Genomic DNA, 25,685 nt, shown 5'->3' with positions numbered 1-25,685 from the left:
AGAGTACATGAAAAGGTCACTGTGCATCTTTCTTGTGTTGAAGTTACCACAGTTTAATTATGGCACAAATGCAGTAAATGAAAGCTTATTGCAGTCTATGCAGGAGTTTATTGTTGCATAGTTCCTCAATTTAATGTCGATAAAATTTAAACCCTGGGTTTGGCAAAGTTAGGTCAGGCTCAGTTGAATAGCCAGACAAATGTTTTATTAAACACACTACTGCATAATATCCAAGCTTATTAGCTGCACTTCCAATATTTGAAATGTTGGATGCTGATTGTGTGCTATTCTTATACATTGACTTATCGCCTCACTTCACGACATACTGTATACAAAATATAAAGGGACGGTCATATGTAAACTTGTCGGGCAGGTTATTAGATCCTCTAAAAGCATGCATGTGCTCACCTAAGTATGCAAATTGAGTAACACGTAGACTGTATTTCCATTCAAAGTGCCTTGAGCCATTGTTACATTTTACATAAAGATTTGCAGACTTCAAATTTGAGATAGCCTTTTCCAAAACTGTTCAAAGTCTAAGCCAGGTAATCCAATCGAAGTAGAGTGCTGCTATTGAGAACTCATAGCAGTCTCCTCTTACTCATGGCTCAACAGAGCAATTATGACAGCACTGTATGGCAAAACAAAGATGGAGTGTCAAGTCGACTTTACAAATATGACTATGTGGAGAATAACAACCATTTGGATGTTTCTACGGATGGCAAGGGGAAATCGCAGGGCTATAGCAGGAGACAAAATTCAGCCAGTGATGTATAGGTCACAAAAATAACACCTGTGATCCTTCAATGCAGTCATTTTTGTTATACTGTCCTTTCAGCATGAGATGCAAAGGTTGCACAAATTTGCGTGCAAGTGGCTCCGTTTTCGGCTTTCAGTTCTTGTAATGCAAACTGTGCATGATTTAAGTGTGTGGAAATGTTCCTGTGTTGCTGCAACCCTTGAAAAGAACACCATGGCAAGGCTAAAGAGGTAGCACCAGAAATAATCAAACTGCACTGCAGCAAGTTTTTGTCTCCGTAGCTCAAACTCTGAAAGCAAATGCACATCTTTCACTGACAAACAGCAATAACAGTAGTGGAACAATGTGGAAATATACTTGCAAACAACACGGGAGCAGTGGCATGGGTGCTACTGCTTCTGTGGTCAATCACACAACCAGGGATATTCCTTGCTGTACAGCACAGCAGTGCAGCAAGCCTTGCATATGCAACTTCAGTGTTCACCACTATTAAAAACGATACGCATGACATGCAGTCAAGTGGAAATAAAGTCACAGGAGTTAGTGGCATCAGGTGCATGTGCTGTGGAGACGGTGTCGAAACGTATAGAGAAAGAGCACTGATAAAACAATTCAATCGCATTATAATTTGAGTGCCCTAGCTTAAGGTGGTAATGATGAGTGTCAACGAGTTTCAGGCAGTGCTCTCTTTCACAATGAAAGCACCTTACAAATTTCAATGCTTATTTTGCGTTCAACTTTGTGCTGAAATGTGTTGTGTTACTTGTGTACCTTCTTGTTAGAGGTACTAGGTTGCATGAGTGACGCAATGAATACGATGGTATGTCACTAACATTTGTGCCACAAACTGTTACAAAATTTAAATCTACAAAAAATGGTAAGGGCAACTGTGAAGGTTGTGGAAGACTGCATAAGGAATACTGTGAACACATGTTGCAATCTGGTAACAGCCAGAAATGGCCCATTTCCATTCCGTGTGCAAGTATTATGCTACGAAATTGGTGATATAAATGGCCATATATCTCGCTATTTTACTATGCTATGTGCTCTTGTTTCTACATAATGGTAGGGTGCTAGCTACACAATAATTAAGCATTGCAAGGGCAGAAAGCTAGAACTGTAGGTGCTGCTTACCAACCAGCATGCAAGCACATTTAATATCTGTGTAATGTGCAATGCCAATGCATTTGGTACAACGAAAGGCACTAGGAGCATTAAATGCAGGATTTTTCCCCAAGTTGAAGGCATTGAAAATACCGAACACAATAACGAGACACAACAAATGACGAAGAGAAAGAACACAACATAGGTGCTTTTTACTGTTTTTCCTGTCTCATGTAGTTTTCCTTGCCTCAGTAAAAACTAACCAAACTTTTCTAGTAAACTGACACTCTACTCTATCTAATGGCATTAAAGATATAGTGCACTGAACAAAAACCATTGTCAATGAAAAGCAAAAGTGTACAACCTTCACTGCATTCACTACTTCATGTGATGCACTGGCAGCATTCATGCTTAATAATAAAGAGAAAAATGATTTTCCTCATATTAGAAAATTACTCTTTCATGATACCAAAAACACCAAGCCTGCTGCGATAAGACGCTAGGAAAGCAAGAAAATGCGCAAAAAGAAAATGTGGGTGGCTACGACACCTTGAAATTCTCACACCAAACGCCGTGACGTCATGGATTGTGACGGCGTCTACTAGGTCCTACGTAGTTCCTAATCAACAAAAATGAGCTAATTGTCCTCTGAGGGCTGCTTAGACTTAAAATACCAAGCTTCAGACAATTTCGTTGAGCCAATGTCGCCAAGATACTAAAGATACACTTTGAAATCCATCACGTCACGTGCGGAAATTTCGGCACGAAATTTAAGAATGAAACTTTGACCTTGATTTTTTTTCCTCTATGGTGGTAAACCTGTGGTGGTGAAATTAACGACATTATGGTTCTCACGAGTACAATTTATCAATATAAACTGATTCATTGCTTCACTTTAGTGTTTCTTTAAGGCTGACTTTTGCTATCACCACAGCACAGAGGCATCAGAGCAGTGCAACATGTATTTAGAATCGAATGCTCATCGTGCCGCATTCCATTAAGGTGGGACGTGGCAATGGATATGGTAGATTTCGTCAAAATGTTCCATTTTTCAGTTTATTATTTTTTTTTTCACAATGCCCTGACCATCTTTTATATCGTGGTGAAATATTAGAACAAAATAAGAAGTAGAAGTTGAGAAAAAAAGCACTTTACTAGTGTGCTACCATTAAAAACTATGAGAAAACTGGGCTTTAGAAAATGCAAATCTTGCAGCTTTCCTTTGGCACAGTGCTGCCATCTTGGCATCATCGTAAAGAGGAGAGATCAGAGGTCAAGGTAGCCGTAATGTCGCATTTCTCCAATGAACAATAAAACCAGCACCCTTTAGAGTTCCGTTTGCTTAGCTTTGAGCTCCGTTTTCTTTGGGCTCCGTTTTCTCTGTTTTCATTTTATGTGCAGTTGCTGTCAGTCATCCTTGTGCCATTTAACAACAAATAAAGATATAATCATTCTGTTTCTTGCATTTAGATCCTGAAACATTGGTAAGTGCCGTAAAGCTGTCCATATTTTCCTGCGCATCATACACATTTTTATAATTGGCCTTTTGCAAAAGTTGTTAGTAAGACAATATGTACAGGTGATTTCAAAAATTTTTTGTGGGCTTGTTTGAAAATTAAAAAAAAAACAATAGCTTTACGGTACAAAATGGGCCCTTGTGAATATCCTCATGCAAAAATTTTGACGAACTTATGTCTAATTGATTGAAAAATTTTGGGATGAACATGAGACTCTATCAAGTGTTGTAACTAAAAAACTACAATACTCAAAACCGATTTCATTAATGATATCAGCATAATAAATCATATCTGCATACCAAATTTCATCACTTTATCCCCGTAAATAACCAAAATAGTTTTCATTGCCACGTCCCCCCTTAACTGAGAACTGCATAATGGTTTATGTGACATACAGATATAGCACGCACGCACACACACACACACAATATGTACAAATGTTACCACATTTTGTTTATCATTTTATATTGTCATCCTTTAAGATAGATGTGTCGAGAATTGTAAGATGCTACAACACATAGCTGCTCAGCTACAGCAGCAGGTCAACAGGATAATCACTGGAATAGTGATAGGCAAGTCTGGTGATGTTTGATTGACCTTGCTATTATCAAGGTCTAATTACAGTGCAGTAAAGGCATGGAGCACAGGCGCATGTGGGCCAACACATTGCTTGATGCGTACTTTTGTCTGTTTGTACCATAGACAAAAAATGTGTGAACAAAAGTGCAGAAAGAAAAACTGACAGTATTATTTACCTCACGATGCAACTGTATTATATATAATATATATATATATATATATATATATATATATATATATATATATATATATATATATATATATATATATATAGTGTTTTGTGGCGCAATCGCCATTTGATGGCCATAATAATCAATAATTAGTGAGGTTTAATGTCCCAAAACCATGATATGATTATGAGAGACGCCGTAGTGGAGGGCTCTGGAAATTTCGACCACCTGGGGTTCTTTAATGTGCACCTAAATCTAAGTACACGGGCCTCTAGCATTTTCGCCTCCATCGAAAATGCAGCCACCGCGGCTGGGATTTGATCCCGCGACCTGCGGGTCAGCAGTCAAGCACGTTAAAGTCCCTAGATTTTCCCCTTTTACCTAAGTACTGACAACTGCCTCCTCTCGCAGTGCTCCCTCACACGCAGCCGGCGTTTGCCGCCATTTTCTTCCTAACTTGGAAGATTTACAAAGCCATGTACGTCTAAGTACAGTCCCTAGATTTTTCCCTTTTACCTAAGTACCGACAACTGCCTCCTCTCCCAGTGCTCTCTCACGCGCAGCCGGCGTTTGCCGCCATTTTCTTCCTAACTTGGAAGATTTACAAAGCCACGTACATCTTAGTACATTATCCAAGCATCTTTCAGCAGACAATATGCTAACGCGACGCACGTTTCTCCTCCCGCCAATCCCCCGTCATTAGTGAGTGGGGGACGCATTTCACCTAGTGCCGGAAAAGCGTTCGGAAGAACATGGCTACCGAAAACAAGCATTAGCCAATGAGATTCGTCAGTGGCGCTTCAATGGTTGTCGGTACTTAAGAAAGAACAGGGAAAAACCTAGGGACTTTAGAGCATCTTAACCACTAGACCACCGTGGCAGGTCATTTGATGGCCAAAGAGCGCAACTGTATTATGGGTGATATTCTCAGTATGAGCATACTGAGCTCGGCAGTTCTGTTTAGCGTCGTTGTACAGTACACACCCCTAAAATCAAAGCTTGACTGTAGTACTTTTGTGGCATCACATGTTATGATGCCTCCAAGTTGAAAAAATACTAATTTTATTAAGCAATTCATCGCATGAAAATGCACTAACTGCACTCACTATCACAAATAGGGAAAAAGTTAAAGAAAAATCGCAATATGCTTGCAAAGCAATTATATTGAAAGTAAAATGAATGAGATAGAAATGTCTCCCAGGAATACATCATTTAGCACATAAAATCACTGCTAATAAGAAGTGCTGTATTTAAGTTAATTCCCACAGAAAGTACCGAATTATGGTCAGTGTTTGTAAAGTTTGGCTAAAATGTCAAATATTGTTGCACAAGTGAAGCATTCTATGTAGTTATGATCCCCCTTTTTTGCATTATTAAGTACGTCCTAATCTCTCACAATTTCAAGTAGGAACAACTTACCACTTGAAAGTGTAACAGACAGAAACAAGTTTTGCATTTACCTAACCATCACCAATGCTTAAGATTAATGCTGGTAAAGGTTGTCTGCCACCAAAGCATGCCATCACATATCGAGAAGAGATTAAGCTTAAACACAAAAAAGTAAAAACCTGTGAGTACTTTAGAAGAGACATAACTGTAGTCTCTAAACATTAGTAAAAAATTGTGTCATGGGTGAATGCACCTGCCAGGCGAAAGTCATTTCCTGCCATGACACAGAACATGCGTTGCGGGGACAACCTTGAAGCAGGCGTTGGCCGACTGTGCCTTGTGCGCAGGATGTACTCGCGCGCCGCTGGGCTGGGGAACTTGCATTCACCGTCCTCTTCCCCTTCTGAAGCTGTATCGCTTTCCTGCAACTGAACACAAGCTCAATGAAAAGATCACCTAAGCAAGTATAGACATGCGCTGACAATGCATAGAATACTTGCAGGTGACAATGAACCTGCTGGGTGTTGTTTTGAGATGCAGCCTCTGTCACTGAAGCACACTAAACTTGCTTTGTTAGTATGTGTAGCTATAAACTGTATTAGCGAAAAATTGCTACTTGGGAGGACTAATAAAGGCACAGAAGATCCAACAAATCAGTTACATCTACAAGCTAGCTGCCTGCACCACATCTAGATGGCTATTTTCATTATGGAGCTGACGAGCTTTGCCTATCTTGCCATACAAAGTTGACAGCTGGTCAGCAAATCGTGATTAAAAGTAACCATACATACTGGCTTATATCTAGACTGGTTCTTCTACATTGCTAAATCCTTCTTATGATGAGATTTTTTTTTGGCAAGAGGGAGGGGGGTGTCTGAGCTATTCACCGCAAGATCGGGCTACAGCTGGCAGCATTGTCTCGGCGTTAGTGTGGATATGCGGTCGGTGGTATGTATCCAAAGGTACACAGTGGCGCTTTGCTGCGAGCGGTTTGTGCTGACTGTCGGTGAATAAAGCACATTGACTGCAGCCTAATGGTAATATATACACCCTCCATTGCCACATTAATGCACGAATCCCACCTAACATTCACATTACGTCTGAGAGAAGCACGATCTGCCAATTAATGGGATGCTGGCCTTCGGTGACAACCATGTTTTGCACTGTGCTCGATGTTTCTTCTTGTTTGATTTGTATGTGTTTAGAGTGTGTTCTGCCTATACTACAACATAAGTGGTGTTGTGTGACTGAGTCGATTAAGTATTTATTTCTTGCTCCAGTGGCTACAAAAAAAAAAGCCTGTATTTTTGCATAATTAGTTGAAGTAGAACATTGTGCACCCTGCTTTGCTGTTTGCATGAATACATGTACTGCTATAGAAGTGCATGGCTTGAGGTCTTTTTTTACCACTAACTGGCCTTTGCAGACGCTAGTTCATGCTTTGCGGTATCACAAGGATTTTGAAATTGCCAACACCTAACGAGGTGGTGTCACTAAATTTCTGCATCCACACCTCGACATTTAGTACTTCTTTCATTTAGGACGACGCCAAATGCACTATGTGATGTGCTTGAACGACAATGTGGCACCCACATTGAAATGATTTTGGCGAATAAATGGTGCAATGATCACACCTAGCACATGCCGACACGTGCATGCGCTTGCTTATTAGAGTGCATACAAGCCTCAGAAGGCAAAATGATTGTGCATATCGTGTAGGTATATGTACAAACATTTGATACTGTGCTAAAACAGCGGAATAAGCTGCCCTCTGAGGACGTGCATGACGTTCGCACCACATACAAGCACGGTGTTGCTAGCAGACGACGCAAGGAGCCATCCACACTACGGGGTTTCGTCCACTCACAGCTAGGTGCAGACTCTGTTCGATCTCGAGGCCAATAAGCACTTGAAATTTCATCAGTGTACCTCTTTTCTACAGTGATAACTTACACATGGCTTATCAATGTTCATTATTATGGCTACTACTTCAACTTTCAGACCCCGTTCACTCTCATCTGGGTGTGCAAGGTATTTGAGAACATAATAAAGATGTTCACAAATAACACTGTTTCAGAAAAGAATGGGAATAGTATTTGTTTCCATTTCCTGTATACTGTTTTTTCAAAGCTGCTGACTAAAACCATATTTCGCCTATATTATTGACTGTATTCAGCTTCTATATAATGACTGCATGCTCCAATCAGACTGTGCGTGTTGACGTTGGGCAATGCTTCCACAATAGTAGCCTTTAGCGAATTTTGAGCATTGTAGGGCTGTTCAGTAGCAGGTTTATATTGAGAATTATAATGCCACATTCGGAGTACTGTGGCAGCAGAAGTTTACAGCCAGTTTCTCTTAGATTGTGCAGGCCCCGTGGAGCAAGCAAACCAATGATGGCACCTAATGAAATTGTGTGCAGAAACCTTATCTACAGGCTCTGCAACTTGAATATGTGCCGCAATGGCCGTAATTTGTTTTTCAAGGCTCTAACTCATCATGACCTCCACGAGGGTGCCCAGCATGCTCTCCCTTGTCCACACTTTGTGCAGGGTGGCGACTACTATGTCGTCTGCTGCAGCGTCCTTCATTATGTCATTCGCTCCCTACAAAGTGCACAGCAGATGCATGGGTGTACAGCAAGTTTTTTGCAAGCAAAGGCATTTTGCACGAAATAATAAGCACATCCGTGCTCATTGATAGTTTTGAGGTTCACAATATGAACCAACTGCTGCACACTGCATCATGTTGCCGCGACAAATCAAGACACCTCAGTAGCAGTGCCGTTAGTTAACTGCTCCGTAAAAACTTCTCTACATGATCAAAAGGTGCTTCGTGTTCTGTTGCCACATAAGGTACATGCTGCTACCTGATTATAAATTTTGATGATGCAAGAAGCACTTTTTGTAGCATGACAAGGCAATGATTGCTATTAACTAATGAAAGTGTTGGGATGTGCCAAACTGCACTCACTGTAAACTTATCTCACAGTTTTATAAGTGCCATAGAAATTAAGCCATTTCCAAAAGCTTTTAAATGATGGGTGTAAGCTGAACTGAATTACAGACATTATTGGAACTTTCGTAGGAACCATTCCAGGACGTTTTAACAGTATACATATGTGTATTAATTAGATTGCTTAAAAATCTTTTAAAACCTCAACGCAACTGTGATAGTTCTTTAGTCACAAAACATGGCATTCCAACACCAAATAAAACAATGTCTAGTGATGCAAAATTAAGCAGTCAAGACATTTTTGTAGACAATTATGAACATATATTACAGCAAGGAAGTAGCCAGCTTTTATTGTTCACTAGACTACCTCAAGCACATGCCTTGCTTTCATGTGCATTGACACTGTGCACAGCATTGCTGCTTGGTTCAAAGTGAGGCTGCACATATCAGTTTGAGACCCACTAGAATATTCCTGGCTGTTTATGGAAACTTAATAAAATATACCTCTTGCCGCAGGAAATATTGTAAGTTGAAAAGTTAGCAAGAAATCCATCCACTGATATTTTCGCCTGATACATGAAGTTGCATGTTTAGCTTCCCATATTAAATGAACAGGATTTGCATTTAGCTGATCAGAGCATCATTTAAAAAAATGTTTGGGATTCAATAAACAATAGAAAACCAAGTATAATATAAGCGTATGATTCATGCACAAGCAGCCTGTGAAAACACCATCATTAAAAAATGGTAAGAATTCAAGATATGCCTGGCTTGGCACTGCATGAGAAGCGATCACAACAGACAACTTCAAATGAAGATTTCATAACACCGCAAAAACTATCTCACTACATAATGGCAAAGAGCATACTGCACAGTAAATATTAAGGTCAATAGCTTTTTTTGGCTCTTCTGCCCATTTTTGTGGTTGGTGGTTTGAACAAAATGCTGAGACAAATGGCACACAATGACTATGTTTCAGGACATGTTTGTTGAACACCAATTGTTTTAGCTCTTTAAGACTCGTGTCTGCCACTAGGCATGTGGTGTTTAAGAGTCCTGTTTTCTGTGGAATTATGCAATGAAGCAACAAACATTGCCTGAATATCTTCATTGCAACAAATGGATGTGTAGAGTCCACAGTTCCTTCAATACAGCGGATGCATTTTTTGAGCTACTCACTTAAATGGCAACCACTATTGAGAGTTCTGGCCCAATTTTTCATTTAAAAAAATAAACAAAAATAATGTTGCCATACCTACGCTGCACACAGAGAGAGACCTGGTAGGCTACTTTTTTAACTGGCTCAATTAATTTTTACAACCCACTGCAATTTTCTTTTGTAGTCGGTCCGAGATGGGGCAGCAGCCAGTGATTTTTGACAAAAACCTGTAGTGTAGCTCTTTCCGAGCACATTGTCACAGTGCGAACAGGGCAAAGAAATGGCAGGGACTGCTTAGCCAACCCAGTCTAGGCAGCAAGTGCCCCTTCAGAGAGGTCTCCCTGTAAGCAGCAGGGGTGAGGAAGAGAGCATTCAGGCACCCTAACCTCCACGTGCTGGAGAAACTCAAGTGCTTCAGGGGTATCTGATCACAGGTACTGCATACACGATGACTACCGTAAAATTGCGAGCAAGTGCCCCCCCCTACAGTGAAAGATAATTGGACGAGATTTGGAGGGGGGGGCCCTAGCTTGCTTGGTCACGGACCAAAATTCAAGACGGCGGCGGCAGAGCTGCTAAGAAGTGCTTCTAATGAAATGCTTTATTGAATATGCATGCATTTACTGTTCTCACTGAACCAGAGGGAATCCTCGTGTGAAGTTTCATGTTACAACAAGGGGGGAAAGATGGTCTTCAAATCTTCCGACATTTTGTGACAGCTCGGAATGTAACCTCGAGGCACCAAACTGTAAATAAATAGTGCACATGTCTCAAGACTACTTGTCTCAAGACTATCAGAACTTGGTCTCCTAGGAACCGCTGCTGCAGGATTCTGTAGCGAGATCAGATTGAAAAAAAAAATGGCGGGGGGGGGGGGGGGGGGGGGGGGGGGGAGAGAGGGTGTACTTGCTCAGGATTTTAGGGTAGGCTATTTTCCACCCCCCCCCCCCCCCCAAAAAAAAAGAATGGATTTAGTGACACTAAAGAAAGCGGCTATGTCCAAGTTGCTGTCTTTGTATTATGTGTAAGGCAAATGAGCATCCAGCTTCGTCTCTAGTGCCATACTACAAGCTGATACATTGAAACAAATGTGCTAGATGAGTGACAGAGAGACAGCTGCAATGCAGTTGGGCACATAGAGAGAAAGAGTGAGAATGTTAATGTCAATGGCAATTCTGTGCCAAGTTCCCAAACTACCTTGTGTGCCTGGTATTTGCACATACCCACCTGCATACTCACAACACATGCATAACAAGACTTTCAGGATGAGTTCTTGTTGACCTAATTCTTCCTCTTTGCTCTGGTCACACAGGCTTCTTTGTGTTTTTAACTTAAAGAATGCTGTCATGGAGCATGTATTTTTTAATGACCAAGCTTCTCATCCAATTACCTTTGCACAACTTCCTCAATTATGTCTGACATGCTCCACTACACAGAATTATTATTTTTTTTTACCTCTACGAAGGACAAATTATGCAATCAATTAAACTTGCTGGTTCTTTCTTCACATATTTTTATAGCTGTCACTTGTTAGTGCTGCTGTATGCATATGATCATTGCTACTTCAGCAAAAGTGGATGAGCTAGGAGTTAGACCTGCAACCTCTAAGTACGTATTAATAACAGTGTCTGCTTGCAGTGCCACCAGATTATTAGTGCCATCATGCAGTCCAAAGAGCTACTGCTCCTCGCTAAGTGCACAGAGTGCATGCTGGGAAATCAGGATGCATTGCAATGACAAAAGTGAACCATGGAAAGCAATTCTTTCGACCCTGTAATGCACAATCTATCATATACAATATAGTAGTAGTGTGATGCCACAAAATTACCAAAATGATTCAAGTGTGCGAAGCCTGCACTTGGTTTCTGATATGCTGGAGTGAAGATTCAGCTGAGGATAGTTAAACAAACCAATTCTAGTTAATTAGTTACTACATTAATTAAACCTAACTGAAATAACATTTCATTGTTTTCGTACAAATGTACTCTCCATGGCAAGAATCAAAGGTCAACAATTTCCTCCAATTTTTCTTGATGTAGAACAGTGCTTGGGCATTAGGGGGCTAAAATAGATACAACAGCAGCAGGAAGAAAAAAACGAATGATTGGAACAAGGAAAGAATGGTGTTTTCACCCTTTCACTGCCGTTTTTTCTTGGCCATGCTCCACACTCCCTGTCGGTATATTTTGTTTGTTTGTTTCCATGTTATGCAGAAATTCTCCACTAGCAATGCAGTAGCATACCTGCCAACCTCACAGCATGAAAATTCGGGAGACCGCAGCCGGGGGGGGGGGGGGGTAATGGAAATTACTGAGACTGGAGACTGACATCAGAAAGGAATAAGGATGTTTGTTTTGAGCTGCTTGAACCAAACTTCTTTACTTGTGAAGGCATCAAGGCAGTTCACAGGCGCACGTGGTACAGAATCCGTACTTGTCACCTCTCCGCGAAGTCACAAAGCACGGAAACCCAGTACTTTGATTTTGACGCCGTCATCGACCTTCTAACTGAACTCTGGAAACACGCGACCCCCACGGCAGACGGCGTAGCGTACAAAATGCGGGGGCCAAGATGGAGACGCAAAAGTTCTGGATAGCTGGAAGTCTACTTAGTCTGAGTAATAACTAAACAATAAAAAAGAAAACAGTGCTGCTGTGACACAGGGCTCAGACATACTGCGCTGCACCTTTATGAAGACCTGCAGAGGCTAGGGGTGCTTGAGTGTAAGGATAAGTGGTGACATTAAAGAGCATGTGCAAAAGCACAGAGGGAGATTTCATGACTTTAATTAAAATGCCTGTCACCCATGCAGACACTCGCCTGTCAACTGCATGTGGTCCTCGCCTGTCTAGGGTGCCTTCGAGGCCACAATCCTTTCCCGACACCATGCTGCATGCTGGTAGGAATGGTTTGGAGCATTTCATCCTTACAACTACTTCTGAATACAAGACAGATGGTAATATTTTATACACATGCTAATGAAGCCATGAAATCATGTTGGAAAGAGAACAGTTAGACACTTGTGTTAATGGCCACTTGGTGACAGCATGCACTGTTCTGAAGAATTCACGTGGCATTACTCATTTCAGTATTTGCTAATTGCACATAATTTGTTCTTGTGTCGGGTGCATATGAGATGTTGCAACAGTACAGTGCAGTCTACATTGTGGACCAGCTCTACTACCACCATCGAAGGGACAGTGGTATTTTTTTCAAAGCTCTATATTTACTCATTCACCAAAATAGGTTAATCACTTGAAGAGAAACTGAAGACCGAACTTCCTCATTTTGAATTCTTTACCAAGACTTTAACACTAATAGCAAGAGTGACGCCACAAACTTCAATGCATGTTTTTGTATCTTGGATGTGTTGAAACAGAGAAGTTCTTGAAACCTTCCAGGGAGAGTACCTTCTTTGAATACAATATAACACAGTCCTTTTCTACTGATAGGCGCGATTAAGTATACCCAAGTAGACACGGTTATAACTCTAGAGCTATTGTATAAGCTAACCTTGGGGCATATACAGAAACTCTACAAAGCCCAAGACATTATGGCAGGCTGCATAGGCATATCTATCGGGGTGGGGGGGAAGGGGGGGGGGGGCTAGCCCCCCACACTTTCGACAGTGGTAATTGTTGGCTGCACACTGGGGAACCAACAAATGAGGCGTAGTTTTCCTTAACAAACATCACGTCAATATATAATGAAATTTGTCCTACAATAATGCTGTGAAAATTGTTCTGCTGTCTCACGACGACACACTGTAGGTGTGGGCTGCCTATGCAACACTTTGGCACCTTGCAGTCCAGCATTGCAGAGGAAGCTACCGCTGAGCAGGGACGCTATAAAGTTAGAGTACTCTGTCATGCTTCAATTTTGTTCTGCCTGGCCTGAAATTTGCATCATCGGTGACGCAAATATGACCGGTACCCAGCAAACGCTTTATGGACTGATCAAATGCTCTCCCTGTTCCAGGAAATTCATTTTATTTTTTGAAAACGAATCGCATCACCGCTGCTCCATATCGATGTTAAAGAGACAGGGCGTGCAAACACGGACACAAGAGAGAAGTCAAGACACCACAATAGTGGTAGTGCATGCGTGAGCCAACCATAGATTAACCTGCATAAAGAAGAAATCAAGTGTCTGAATAGTTATCTCTGACATAGGCCACCAAGCATGCCCGATTGATAGGTTCGCCTATTGCTTGGGCATGTGAAGTTTTCGTGCCTTCTTTCTTTTCCGCCGTTGTGCGCCTTTTCAGTTGTTAGTTTACGTTTGTGGTGTCTTGACTTCTGTCTTGTGTCCGTGTTTGCACGCCCTGTCTCTTTAACATGAATACTTCCAACTAGCTCAGCTCTCTGTTATTTTTAATGCTCCATATCCAAGCTGCTATGAGTTGATGAGCGTGCAGTAGTGTTGAGAGTTTTAGTTGGGCTGAGCCAGGAGAGCGAAACAAGGTATCCTCTTTAGTCTCCGATTAACCTGCGTTGCCCTTACCACATGGTAGCTTGCAGCAATCACAGTGGCTTGTGTCAAGGTAATAAATAAGGGACTCGAGTACATTGAGAAGCCCAGCTTTCAAGCTTACCTTGCAACGTGATCAAGCGGACGAGTAATTGACTCGCTATAAATAAATCTACTGAACTTGATCTTCTTCCTCAGAAAGACTTTTAAAGGGCTCTTACAGGAAAAAATTGACACACGGCTTATTCTGAAGACTTCTGCGAAACACTTTGCTTTGTCAGCCACATATTTTGTTTATAAAGTGATAATTTCAGGTATTAGAGGCATAGCAGATTCATCATACTCATCGTATTTCCAACGCCAAACTGAATGCTCAGATGAAAAACAGATTAAATGTGGCGTTCCCTGGGGAAGCATTTTATGATCTTTTCTGCTTATAATTTTTACTAATAAGAAAGCAAGAATTGATAACAATGGTAAATTTATAATCCATGCAGACGATACCAGCTTACCTTCTGTGGGGAATTTAAATACACACTTAGAAACAATAGCTAATGAGGCCCAGATTGTGTTAATTGAAACTACTTAAAATTACAGTACTGAAACTAAGGCAGTATTGTTTCATCTCAAATTTACTTGTACAGTACAAAATACAACTCAGATGGCACACATGGACAGCACAAGACTCTCAAATGAGGGTTTGTTGCATACGACTTAAATGCGAATGTGTAGGCGTTCGCGTTTATGTAGTCTACCAGGTTCCTCTGCCGTTCGGCAATGCTTATATCAGACAAATTGGAAAGTGCTCAAACGTGAGATTATGAGAGCACCAGAGAAAATGTGAAAATAATTATCGATTATCAAAACCTAGCAGCTCATTGCACGAAGCATCAGCACAAGCGGCTGTTTTATGATACAGTGATAGAGAAGCAGAGACATGAAGAAAAAAAGCCATCACAGAGACTTACCGCATTAACAAAAACAGTACGAAGTGCCCCGGTCAACTGTCTGTTTCCTTAACCGGCAAGGAGATTGAATAGTACTTCAAAGTCACACACAAGCCGTAAACAGATTGGGGTATGTTTTGTGTTCTGTCTTTTTACTTGTTAATCAATGACCCTTGTGCATGCGTTTACACAATGGCGTTTATACTGTATGCAATAAGCTCACTTGCAAGTCAGCACTGTGCGTATGAGCTTATTTCCCGTCCGAGCTGTATTTTGCACTGTGTAAGTCAATTCAAGATGAATCAAGACGAACTAGCCCGGCTGTCAATTTGGGTATTGTTTCGACCACGAAGAAACATTGCCGAGATATGCAAACTTAAATACGTGCAAGTAAGAAACTAAGAAAATGCTATTATTAGTGAGCAGCCTTTGGACATTGACGAAATTTCACTGCATGATGCAAATCTATACTACTGGGAAGGCCGCCATCGGCATAATTATATTCACACATAAAATTGAGTGGTTAATGCATAAAAAGGGTTGCTTGTAATAACACGCATACATATGTACAGTTGTCTCAATGTACGCTACGTAAAATTCATTATACTTTTTCCATAATGTTATTAAACACTGCTGTGCTGTTGCGTGTATAGGGCAGCCTGGTACGCTCAATGTGTTTGTGCAGCTTCCTTGATCTCAGACAATAGTCTCGAAAAGCAAATTCGTTCTCTGTATATGAAAAATTAAATCAGATTGAGTATGAATGAAGTTCTCTCTCTCGCTATATGTACAGTATTTACGGATTGAAATAGGCCAATTTAGGGCTAAGTAATGCACATGTTTTTGTTTCTACCATCTTCAGTTCGGGTGGTATCGGTGTAATTTTCGACTCGAACGCTAGATCACAGCCAACATTATCTTTCGAGACCAGATTCGTCGCAACATGACGTGGTTATCTTGAACAATTGTGCATACAAGTCGTTATACTAAAAATTTTACCGTCGCGTTTCAATCCGTGGATACTGTATGTATGTATGTATGTATTACTGCCGTAAAGCTAGTGCTCGAGCCTGCCAGTGGCGTATCACCTTGTTTCTGTCAATATATATAGTATATATGTAGGAGAGAAGAGATACAACTTAGTGGTTATCTTAATTTTAATTGCCAATGGTTTCAACCGGTGGAACGGTCTTCGTTGCATATATGTATAATATATATATATATATATATATATATATATATATATATATATATATATCTTAATTTTAATTGCCAATGGTTTCAACCAGTGGAACGGTCTTCGTTGTATATATGTATAATATATATATATATATGTATAATATATATATATATATATATATATATATATATATATATATATATATATATATATATATATATATTATATATATATATATATATATATATATATATATATATTATACATATATACAACGAAGACCGTTCCACCGGTTGAAACCATTGGCAATTAAAATTAAGATAACCACTAAGTTGTATCTCTTCTCTCCTACATATATACTATAGATATTGACAGAAACAAGGTGATACGCCACTGGCAGGCTCGAGCCCTAGCTTTACGGCAGTACTGCCACTTATCTTTTTTGGTGTCATTTCTGACTTGCCATGCCTCCTCTCACAGTAAGAGTGGTCGCTTTGATATAGTAGAAGCATAATATTCTAATAGAGCTTATATTAATATTGCTCTTTAGCTGTTTTCTCTTTTGTGCCATCATTTCAGCAGGTCTTTGATTTATAGCCTATGAACATGCAATGCTCTATAAAATAGATGTGAGGCAGATTACAAGGCAATGCCTGCTAGTGAAATGCTTAACCAACACTTTAATTGAAGGTTATAGCAAAAATGACGAGGACAAGTAAATGTGAAACTCACCTTCATAGAGTCGACGAAAAGCTGAGAAACTAGCTTCCCTACAGTGCCTTTCCCTGCACCTGGTATAGAGACCTCTGGATTGTCAACAAGGTCCAGCACAAACTTATTTACATCAATTGCAGTCTGGTTTCTTGTGCTACTCGGTTGTCCAGAAACACTTGAGGCACGACGCTGTGAAACATCACTGTCAGATGATGTGGCCGAAGAGCCTGCAGTGCAGTGGTCAAGGTTGAACTTCTTTCGGAGGCTCACACACCGTGCGATTGCTACCTCGGCTTCATAGAGCAAGCTCAGAAGTTCCTGAAACAAATAAAACCCTATATGACATTTGTGCAGTAAAACCTTGCTTGTACAAAATCTGGAGACTGAAAACTGGTTTGGCAATGTGAAAGCTGACCTCGCCACAAGATTTAGCGTTGCTCACAAAATATGCTGACCAAAGACAAAAACCATGCACACACAGGAAGTAGACTATAGTATTCCTCGTTCCGGCATCTCCTCCTCTTGCGATTTGTGACAATAAGTTACAGTTACAGTTGCTGAGCTATGACTGGTTTTAATAGTATCGCTGGAGCTGCAGCTTGAGTGTTTCTTCGTTAGGAGAGCCATGCCTAATGAGGAGGCTTTAAAAAAAAAAAAAAGAGGACAGGAATACACTGTACATGAAGCGTCCAGAAATGAAGTAAATAAACTTCACATTTGAAACCTTCAGTATTCACTGCTGAGTACATTAACAACCTTTTTATGTTATCCTATCCCTTTTATGCCCACTTTTACCACTGATGCCATAACTGAAACCCTCTACTTGAAGCATACAAAGCATGCTAGAACAAGCACAATAGCTATTAAAGAAAGCATTCATGATACACACAAACTTGATGACCAAGAGCACTTCTTGTCACAACACCAGTGCAATAAAAGCCAGCATCATGCTGAGTGTTGGTAACATCGTGCTGTTGAGATCAGGTGGCATGGACCCCTGCCAAGCCACCTGGACAACCAAGGGCAGTAGTGCATTCTCAGGCACCAGCTAGCAACCACTTCTGCATCAGTGGCGAGACTGGATTCATGGCCAGTGCTGCTGAAGACAATGCTTATATAGTCTTGCATACCTGGCAGTTTCTAAGATTTTATCGCAATGTGCCAAAATTTTAGAGTGTGTTCATATAGATTGTTTTTTAATAACACCAATAATATCATGATTTTCTATTTCCGTCCAGTACAGGGCAAAAGTGAGTAAAAGAACATTATAATCACAGTTGCTGACAAATTTTTCAGAGCCACATTTTTCCGAGGTGCTTGAATATTCCAATGTTCATGCAGCACCCACTACAGAGAAACAGCGTCTAACGGCAACCAAAAATTTGGCTGCCATTGCATGAATATTTATTCAAAGTCATGAGTATTTTCACTTGTCTAAGTGCATATCAGTATATAACTACTGTAGAACTATAAAGCAGACTGCCTGTCCAAAGTGTACAAAATATGTGATTTTATTCATATGCAATAAAAATATTGAAAACCAAGTTTTTCATTAATTTGGAACCTATTTCATTAAAGTTCTAAATTCCTGGCTTGGACTGTGGTAATTTCCATACCTTAAGGTTGGTAGACCAGGTCAGGCCAATGTCTAAAGAAATTTTTATAGGAGTGAAAATTGGTAACAAACTTATGATACACAGACAACACTATATTCATAGCAGGAAACTACAAGGCTTTTTAAAAACAATCGTTCTGAAGATAAAAGAAGAAAGCAAAAAAAGGCTGGTGTTTTTTTTTTTTCTAGACATGAGAAACACCAGAAAGTTACGGCAATAGGCTGACTATAGCACAAAAAAACATGCACAAGAATGAGTGGGCACAGACACAGCGCTGACCTTAACCAAACCCCAACTTCCACTTCACTGACTTTCAACTTCGTTGAGATAAGCAGTCTCCTTTTTGGTGAGCGAGACAGATGCTACACTGACACAATCACTGCCAGATCACACAGCTCCTCAGCTTTGATGATTTGTCTTTATCGGGCTCTTTTCGAGCGCTCTGCTGACCTTCGCCAGAAAAATAATACTAAGAACGTGCACCACACACGAACCAATGAAAACACCGGATAACTGGATAAAAGCCTTTCCCTCCCAACAGACGGGCGTGGGATTCAGGTAACATTGAAGCAATTCTAGAAATGCTTTCACAGAAACACCATATCTAGTCACAAAGGCATACTACTCGTTATGGTCACATATACATTATATACATACATTCGATATACATACATGCGATAAGAAACATTGAGGCACTGAGTAGTAAAGATCGTCTACATCTATGCCAAAGGCATGAATCCCAACTGACTCAGCTTTGTTTAGGTATTCAACAACAGCTTCAGAGCTTGGCACAAGAAAAGGGTCATGGACAATGAGGGTTTCCGAGTTCTTTCGGAGGTACTGAGACACATTCCTCAGCCATGTGTTCCTTTCAGACACTACTATGTGAAAGGATGTGTTGGGTTTGCACATCTTGGCAATAAAATGATGGACAATGAAATGATGTTCCTTAAAGGGGCCCTGCAACACTTTTTCAGCATGGACAGAAAACGCTGCTGATCTGTAGTCGAGGCTCCCGATAACATGCGAGCCAAACATTATAGCGCAGCATGTGGCCTGGGATTTACAATAAATTTTCAAAGTCAGCTAAAAATCGCTTCCTCTTCTTTCAACAAATGATGCTAGTTAATCAAAATCACTGCGTCATTGACTCAAGTTCCACGCCACTGGCTGATTTGAACATGGGGCACTCGGTAGTTACTGTGGTCGCCATGGGAGGCCGCCACTTGCCCATGCACACGCAAGATAGCATTGAAAGTACGCCGCGTGTTCGAAGAAAAAAAGAAAAGAAAAAGTGTTCAAGGTCACGACGCGCGCACGTGGTGTACCTGCTTCCCCTGTGCCATCCCTCCCTGCTTGGCTTCCAGCGCTTTCATCGGGCCGAGAGAAGAGAGAAAGCAATTACAGCGTGCGACAAATCTTTGTAACTCCGGTCGTACTGGACAGATTCTAGAAATTTTTGCGGCTGTCGATTCGTGAGGCAATAAGCTCATTTAGTGAAGCCATTCTATGGCTACTGGAAAAGTGTTGCAGGGCACCTTTAACACCTAACAACAATGTGATGCAGCCAGTTTGTTTGATAATACAGTAGACTCCTGTTAAACGAAAGCTGAAGGGACCAGGAAAATATGTTTCATTTAACAGGAGTTTCGTTTACTGAGAGATGAAAAGGGGTGCAGGATTCAAGCACAAAACCAATCATCTTAGAGGCAGTTGTTCCATTTAAGCAGCAATTTCATTTAAGAGAGTTTCGTTTATTGAGAGTCTGCTGTAATAGTGCTGTTATCATAGACGTGCGCAGGGTTCCTTATTAGGGGGGGGGGTTCATCGCAGCACCCCCCCCCCCCCCGTGCACATGCCTATGGCTGTTGTGTTCTCTACTCATTGTTGTCTTTTTTACTGTTTTTTTTTTCTGTTTACTGTATGTCAACTGACTTACATGTGCACCTGTGCTTTTGATAGTTTGCTTCAGGCAATAGCGCTGTATGGTTTTTAGACACACCATTAATGAGAACAAACAGACAACCAAGCCAAAGAAAGTAGAGGGGATCTTATTTGCAGTAATTATGATATAAATGAGAAAAAATTAAGGTGGACGAAAAGATAACTTGCCACCAGCAGGGACCAAACCTGCAACCTTCGAATAACGCGTCCGATGCTCTACCAATTGAGCTACGGCGGCGGTCATCATTTTGCCCACTTTATCGGGTATATCTGTTTATTTAAACCTGAGAGTGTTAATTAGCACCTCTCGTAGCCATGACGGCGAGTGTGGAACACCCTTTTTCTGCCTGCTGACATCACATAGCATGTTATCTTTTTAAGAGCTGGCAGCTAACCAATAATCCCTCGCATACTACTTGAAGGCAGAACGAGACCCTCACTATGAATAAGTAAGAGTCTTGCCAATAAATTTAATTGATTTAAATTATGATTTATTTTAGCCCTTTGAGGCACTTTATACACATTTGTATACACAACTTGCTTTTGCTAGTTGTGTCGACTAGTGGCTAAGAAAGAGCAAGATTGACTGAGGTTTGATGAACTGAACCTACTGCGCAATAAGTATGTTTTTATTTAACTTACTTTTGCAGTGTACTGTTGCATATGACCACTCTGCTGAAAGCACTACCCTGTTCGATGAGTCGTTCGACAAGGCGCTTTCCGCGAGCCACGTCAAAAGTATAATTTTTATTTGCTTGAAATGAACATAACCGAAAACGAAACTGCACTATATTTCAAGCCTGAGATTTGATTCTACTTATGCAAAAGCAGAACATGAATGACTTCAGCACAAATAAATATTTAATTACAATTTAATTAGCTTTATTACTATAAAACACATAAAGTAACACATTATGACATTATTTTTGTTCCAACAAGAATATCGTGTGACTTGAAATAACATCGCGTAAATAAGACACATTCACAGACATTTCTTCATAGTACGTGTCTGATAGGGTTAAGCGGTTTCTATCTTAATTAACTCAATGGTCTCCTATAGCAATGAGTGACAATAGGTCATCTAAGTGAAGTTTGCTGCCATTTTATTGCGGGTGTGCTGTAGCACGTCATCATAGCGTTAATCCCTGAGGTCTGTACACCTAAAGAATTGCCTAAGTTGCTTCTAAGAGGAAAATTTTTAGATTTCATGGTACCAGATGCTTTTAGAACACTTACAAACGTTCTATAAGTGCCTGCAGAAGCATTGTTTCTCAAGCAAATATACACTTATATGGGCATGCACTTATACGAGCTCCTCTTTAACAGTAACACATGCAGATGCCTTCTCACCTTATACTTTGGTTCTTTCCCTCTGAGTTGTGAAGCCACCTTAGTTATGGTTTGCTCCAGGAATGTTGTCAAGGAACGAGGACCCTCGTGGGCTGTTATAAGTGATCAAAGACAAGGTTTGCAAGCTGTGAATGTTTCGCACGTCCACAGCATTCTACTAAAAATTAATTTCAGACACAAAGGCAACTAAAAAGAGTATTCCTGGGGGAGAAAAGCCTTCAGAACATGGGCTTCGATACAAATGCAAATTTCTGCTCTGTTAATGCATGACACTCCCGTTTTCTTTTTTTTCTTTTTTTCGGATAACTGTGTAGACTGCAAAACCGGTAAGGGTGGAAACATTTAATTAGAGGCTATGTTCATAAGATAAGCAAGGATTAGGCGTTTTTAAAAATCTCGTGTCCTGGGTGGGGACAAACGTGTTAAAATGCTTATTATCATTTGGCCAGAAATTTGTAAAATTAATGGACACTCATTCAGTAATGCTTTTTGCATCTTTTTCACTCTGTGCTCATTCAAATCACCAGTACGACCCACGTTCGCAACCACGTGCATTTGCATTTAACAGGCCTCTTTTACGTTCACGCTTTGATATATGCTAAAAAGTGAGCACATGCGAGCACATCCGCAAGTGAGTGCTTTAATTGACTTCCAAAATTTCACTATGGCACAATAAAGTAACAAACTAAGTAGTTGCTTTGTTTTTATTATCTACATTGTCCCAGGCAAACTGAGCCATACTCTTAGGAAAGTGTGAAATTATTTGAACGTGAAACCACGTTGTTGCATCCTTTCATCAAAGTAAGAGATGCATTTCGTGGTAATTTTCTCCTTTTTATTATTACTATTTAACTTCTATCTGCTTCAAGTGTATCTTATCAGCAATTTCATTAATTCCAGTGGCAAAAAAAAAATGCATCAGCATGTGCTTTCAACATCACACACGAAATAAGCCATTAAAGGCTATGCATGGGCTACGCTTAGACTATGCTTAGACTATGCTTACAGGCTATGCTTAGGCACTTCCATTATTATTGTTTCCCATTTCAAGTCCCTCTTTAGGCATTATCCAGTTAAATTTTAAATGCGAAGCATTTCTTAGCGAACCTCTGCCACTATCTTAGCGAACCTCTGCCACTGTCTGTCTAGCCGCCTACGTCTGGGTGCTCTCATGATGGCCTCCTTAACTTGGTGTAGACCAAAATTTGCATGGGAGGGTAAGAGGATTTGACGAGTATGATTGCCGGGTCGTGACATGAATAACGTTAAAATCTTGTCGCGTGCGTCGTCAAACCCTTTCCACTAGACACGTGTGGCACATACCCGTATACCACGGGCCGCGGTGTACGGGTATGCGCCACAGGTGATTGACAGTTTATATCTACCCAGGAACGGCGAGAACAGACATTGGTAACATAAATGCTAGAGTGTTAAGGAAAACCAACATCGGCAGCGTTGACTCAACGAATGGAAAGAATGAAAATTACGATCCCATCAGGCATCGAACCCAAGCATTCTGCGTGGCAATCAGGTATTCTACCACTGAGCAACGCCAGGTCTATAAACTGGTTTGGAAAAACAGCCTACGCAGGCGTAATATTGGTGCAACGTCAATTGTGGTTGTGGTGCTGGCTATGTAATTTTACAAGAAAGCAATAAACACTACATGATACTGCTACGATGTGTACTCCTACGATACAGGCGTCATATGAGATTAACGTCTGTAATTCCAGTGTTGGCTCCGCTTTTATAGCAGTCTAATCAACATTACATTTGTATTCCTATGATTCAGCAAGCTATATTGAGGCATTGCTCGGCCCCGGAGGAATGCACTAACGAAAGTTACGTATGATATCCACACCACCGCACCGTAAACTGCACTTCGTCCACCAGAACGACGCAGTGTCCTTTTCATTTCTTACGAGGCTGAGCGATGGCCTCATGCTGACCGAGAATGATGCCAGATTGATTGACAGCCGCTTTGTAGACTAGGCTACGTAGGCTACATACGCCCAGGTAGTCTACGAATACGACAAACACCATCCACTGATGTTGGTCTATGTAGCACTATCCAGGCCTACCAGCCTCGACGGCCTATACCTCACCAACGTGAAGGGTGACTTCAGATTCCGACATCTCGCCGGCTCTGTCGACAGACAATTTGTCGACGAAATGACCGAGGCATCCACGAATTCCAACAGCTCTACTATACGACATACTTCACTACACATGGACCCCTCGTCACCACGATCACGACCGGATCCTATAAGAAATCATGACCAGCTGCTGGTGCTCACTGCTCACGGTGATGGTGCCCTTGTTCAAGAACTGTCAAGAACTTCTTGCACACATGCACAAGGGTTTGTGAAACGTGCATGCGTTCTCGGGACACGTAAAACCACTACATATCAACTTACCGCTTCTGGTGTTGGTAATACCCACGTTGCCATTGGCAGCGTTAGCCAACCGTAAACAGCTGGTTATGTAACACATATGCGGCTCTTCAGCATATATATGTGTGCGTATAAAATTTATACAAATCTTTAGCGTCATTTTGTAACGTGTCGCTCAGTAAAAAAAAGTTACGCCACAGTCACCTACCCGCCGCATGCTTCGCATAACATCGACTCCCACGGTACGTGGGATCTGCCGAATTTTTTTTTTGGCAAAATATGTGCAGATTACACAAGTACCAGTCTTTTCTTTTTATTTTCCCATTACAATTTGTTTATAGCGTGCAACATCACATAAGTGAACATCTTCTCAAATCTCAAACTGCTGAAAAGTTTATTTGATGGAAAGAATGACCAACTAACAGCCCACTTTATTCTCACAAAGTGCGGTTTCATTCAAGGACATTCTTATGTAGGATACCACTATCATCAAGAACCTGACCAGTAGATTCAGTTCTTCATAAAAAAAGCAAGGTTATCAGCTCGTCACAAGTGACTGAACAAGAAATGTTGCTGAAAGCAACATTTTTTACAAGAGGGGTTCTCCTCATCAGTGCAACACATCTTTCCTTAGCAGTGTTGTTTTGTGGGTTGGCTCACTGACTCCCACCCTGGATTTGGGGGAGAGGGGATTGGGGGGGGGGGGGGGGAATAAGCTTTTGCAAAGAGAGGAGTAACTGCAGTCTGAGTCACCGAACTAATAATAATAATAATAATAATAATAATAATAATAATAATAATAATAATAATAATAATAGGGGGGGGAAGGGAGGTTTGGCACTGTGATTGTAGGGGGGAAAAAGACTGGCGTAATTGTATTGGGTGGAAATAAAACCATGAATGCGTAAGCACGTACTCAGAAACTTAGAATACACAGGATTTTAAGAATGCAGGGACCATGACTCAACATTTAAAAATAAGAAAAGGTGTGATTAGGACAGGGGGAAGGTTTTCATCACATCAACCTTCCATCTATTGCTGCACGTCTGTATAGTTCAGGTTCTCATAAATATCTTAAATTGGCATTTCGAGGAATCGAAAATAAATCTCCACTCAGACACAGCCCACCTATGGCTTCACTATTTTGTTACATGAGTTTACTCAGCATGCAAAAAAAGAAATGCTACAAAATATTTTCACACACAGCACTACTTTAAATGTACAATAAATGAATATAGTACTCTACTTGCCGCCAACCTTTCTAAAATACTGAACAAACTTTGCTGAGAGGTCTTGCGTGGAGGAAGTAATGTAAAGTGAAAAAAGTAGGCGACAATACTACTCTCCAATTACCCACAAAAGATCCCCAACGTGTCACATGTGGCAACATCTATTTACTAATGCACCGGCTGTATTTACTCAACATTGGCTATGGTGT

At 40.8% G+C, this 25,685-nt stretch overlaps 1 protein-coding gene across 2 annotated transcripts in view; it reads right to left on the bottom strand.

Annotated features, from left to right (window-relative positions):
* Nucleotides 1-4,223: 4,223 nt before the first annotated feature.
* The window catches only part of LOC119378933 (rab3 GTPase-activating protein catalytic subunit), a 246,529-nt gene continuing 225,067 nt past the window's right edge, over nucleotides 4,224-25,685 (bottom strand). Inside the window, exons 22-24 of one of the 2 annotated variants that reach the window (XM_037648028.2) lie at nucleotides 21,855-21,946; nucleotides 16,963-17,262; nucleotides 4,224-5,947 (exon numbers count right to left, since the gene is read on the bottom strand). In XM_037648028.2, coding sequence (XP_037503956.1) covers nucleotides 5,741-5,947; nucleotides 16,963-17,262; nucleotides 21,855-21,946 — 599 coding nt within the window. In that variant the 3' untranslated portion in view covers nucleotides 4,224-5,740. The remainder of the gene's footprint in view (nucleotides 5,948-16,962; nucleotides 17,263-21,854; nucleotides 21,947-25,685) is intronic. The other variant, XM_037648029.2, reaches the window with a different exon arrangement.

This window comes from Rhipicephalus sanguineus, chromosome 1 (assembly GCF_013339695.2).
Source record: "Rhipicephalus sanguineus isolate Rsan-2018 chromosome 1, BIME_Rsan_1.4, whole genome shotgun sequence".
NCBI classification, from domain to species: domain Eukaryota; kingdom Metazoa; phylum Arthropoda; class Arachnida; order Ixodida; family Ixodidae; genus Rhipicephalus; species Rhipicephalus sanguineus.
The sequence above is the reverse complement of the archived record's forward strand: the minus strand, read 5'-3'. Positions and strand labels throughout refer to the sequence as shown.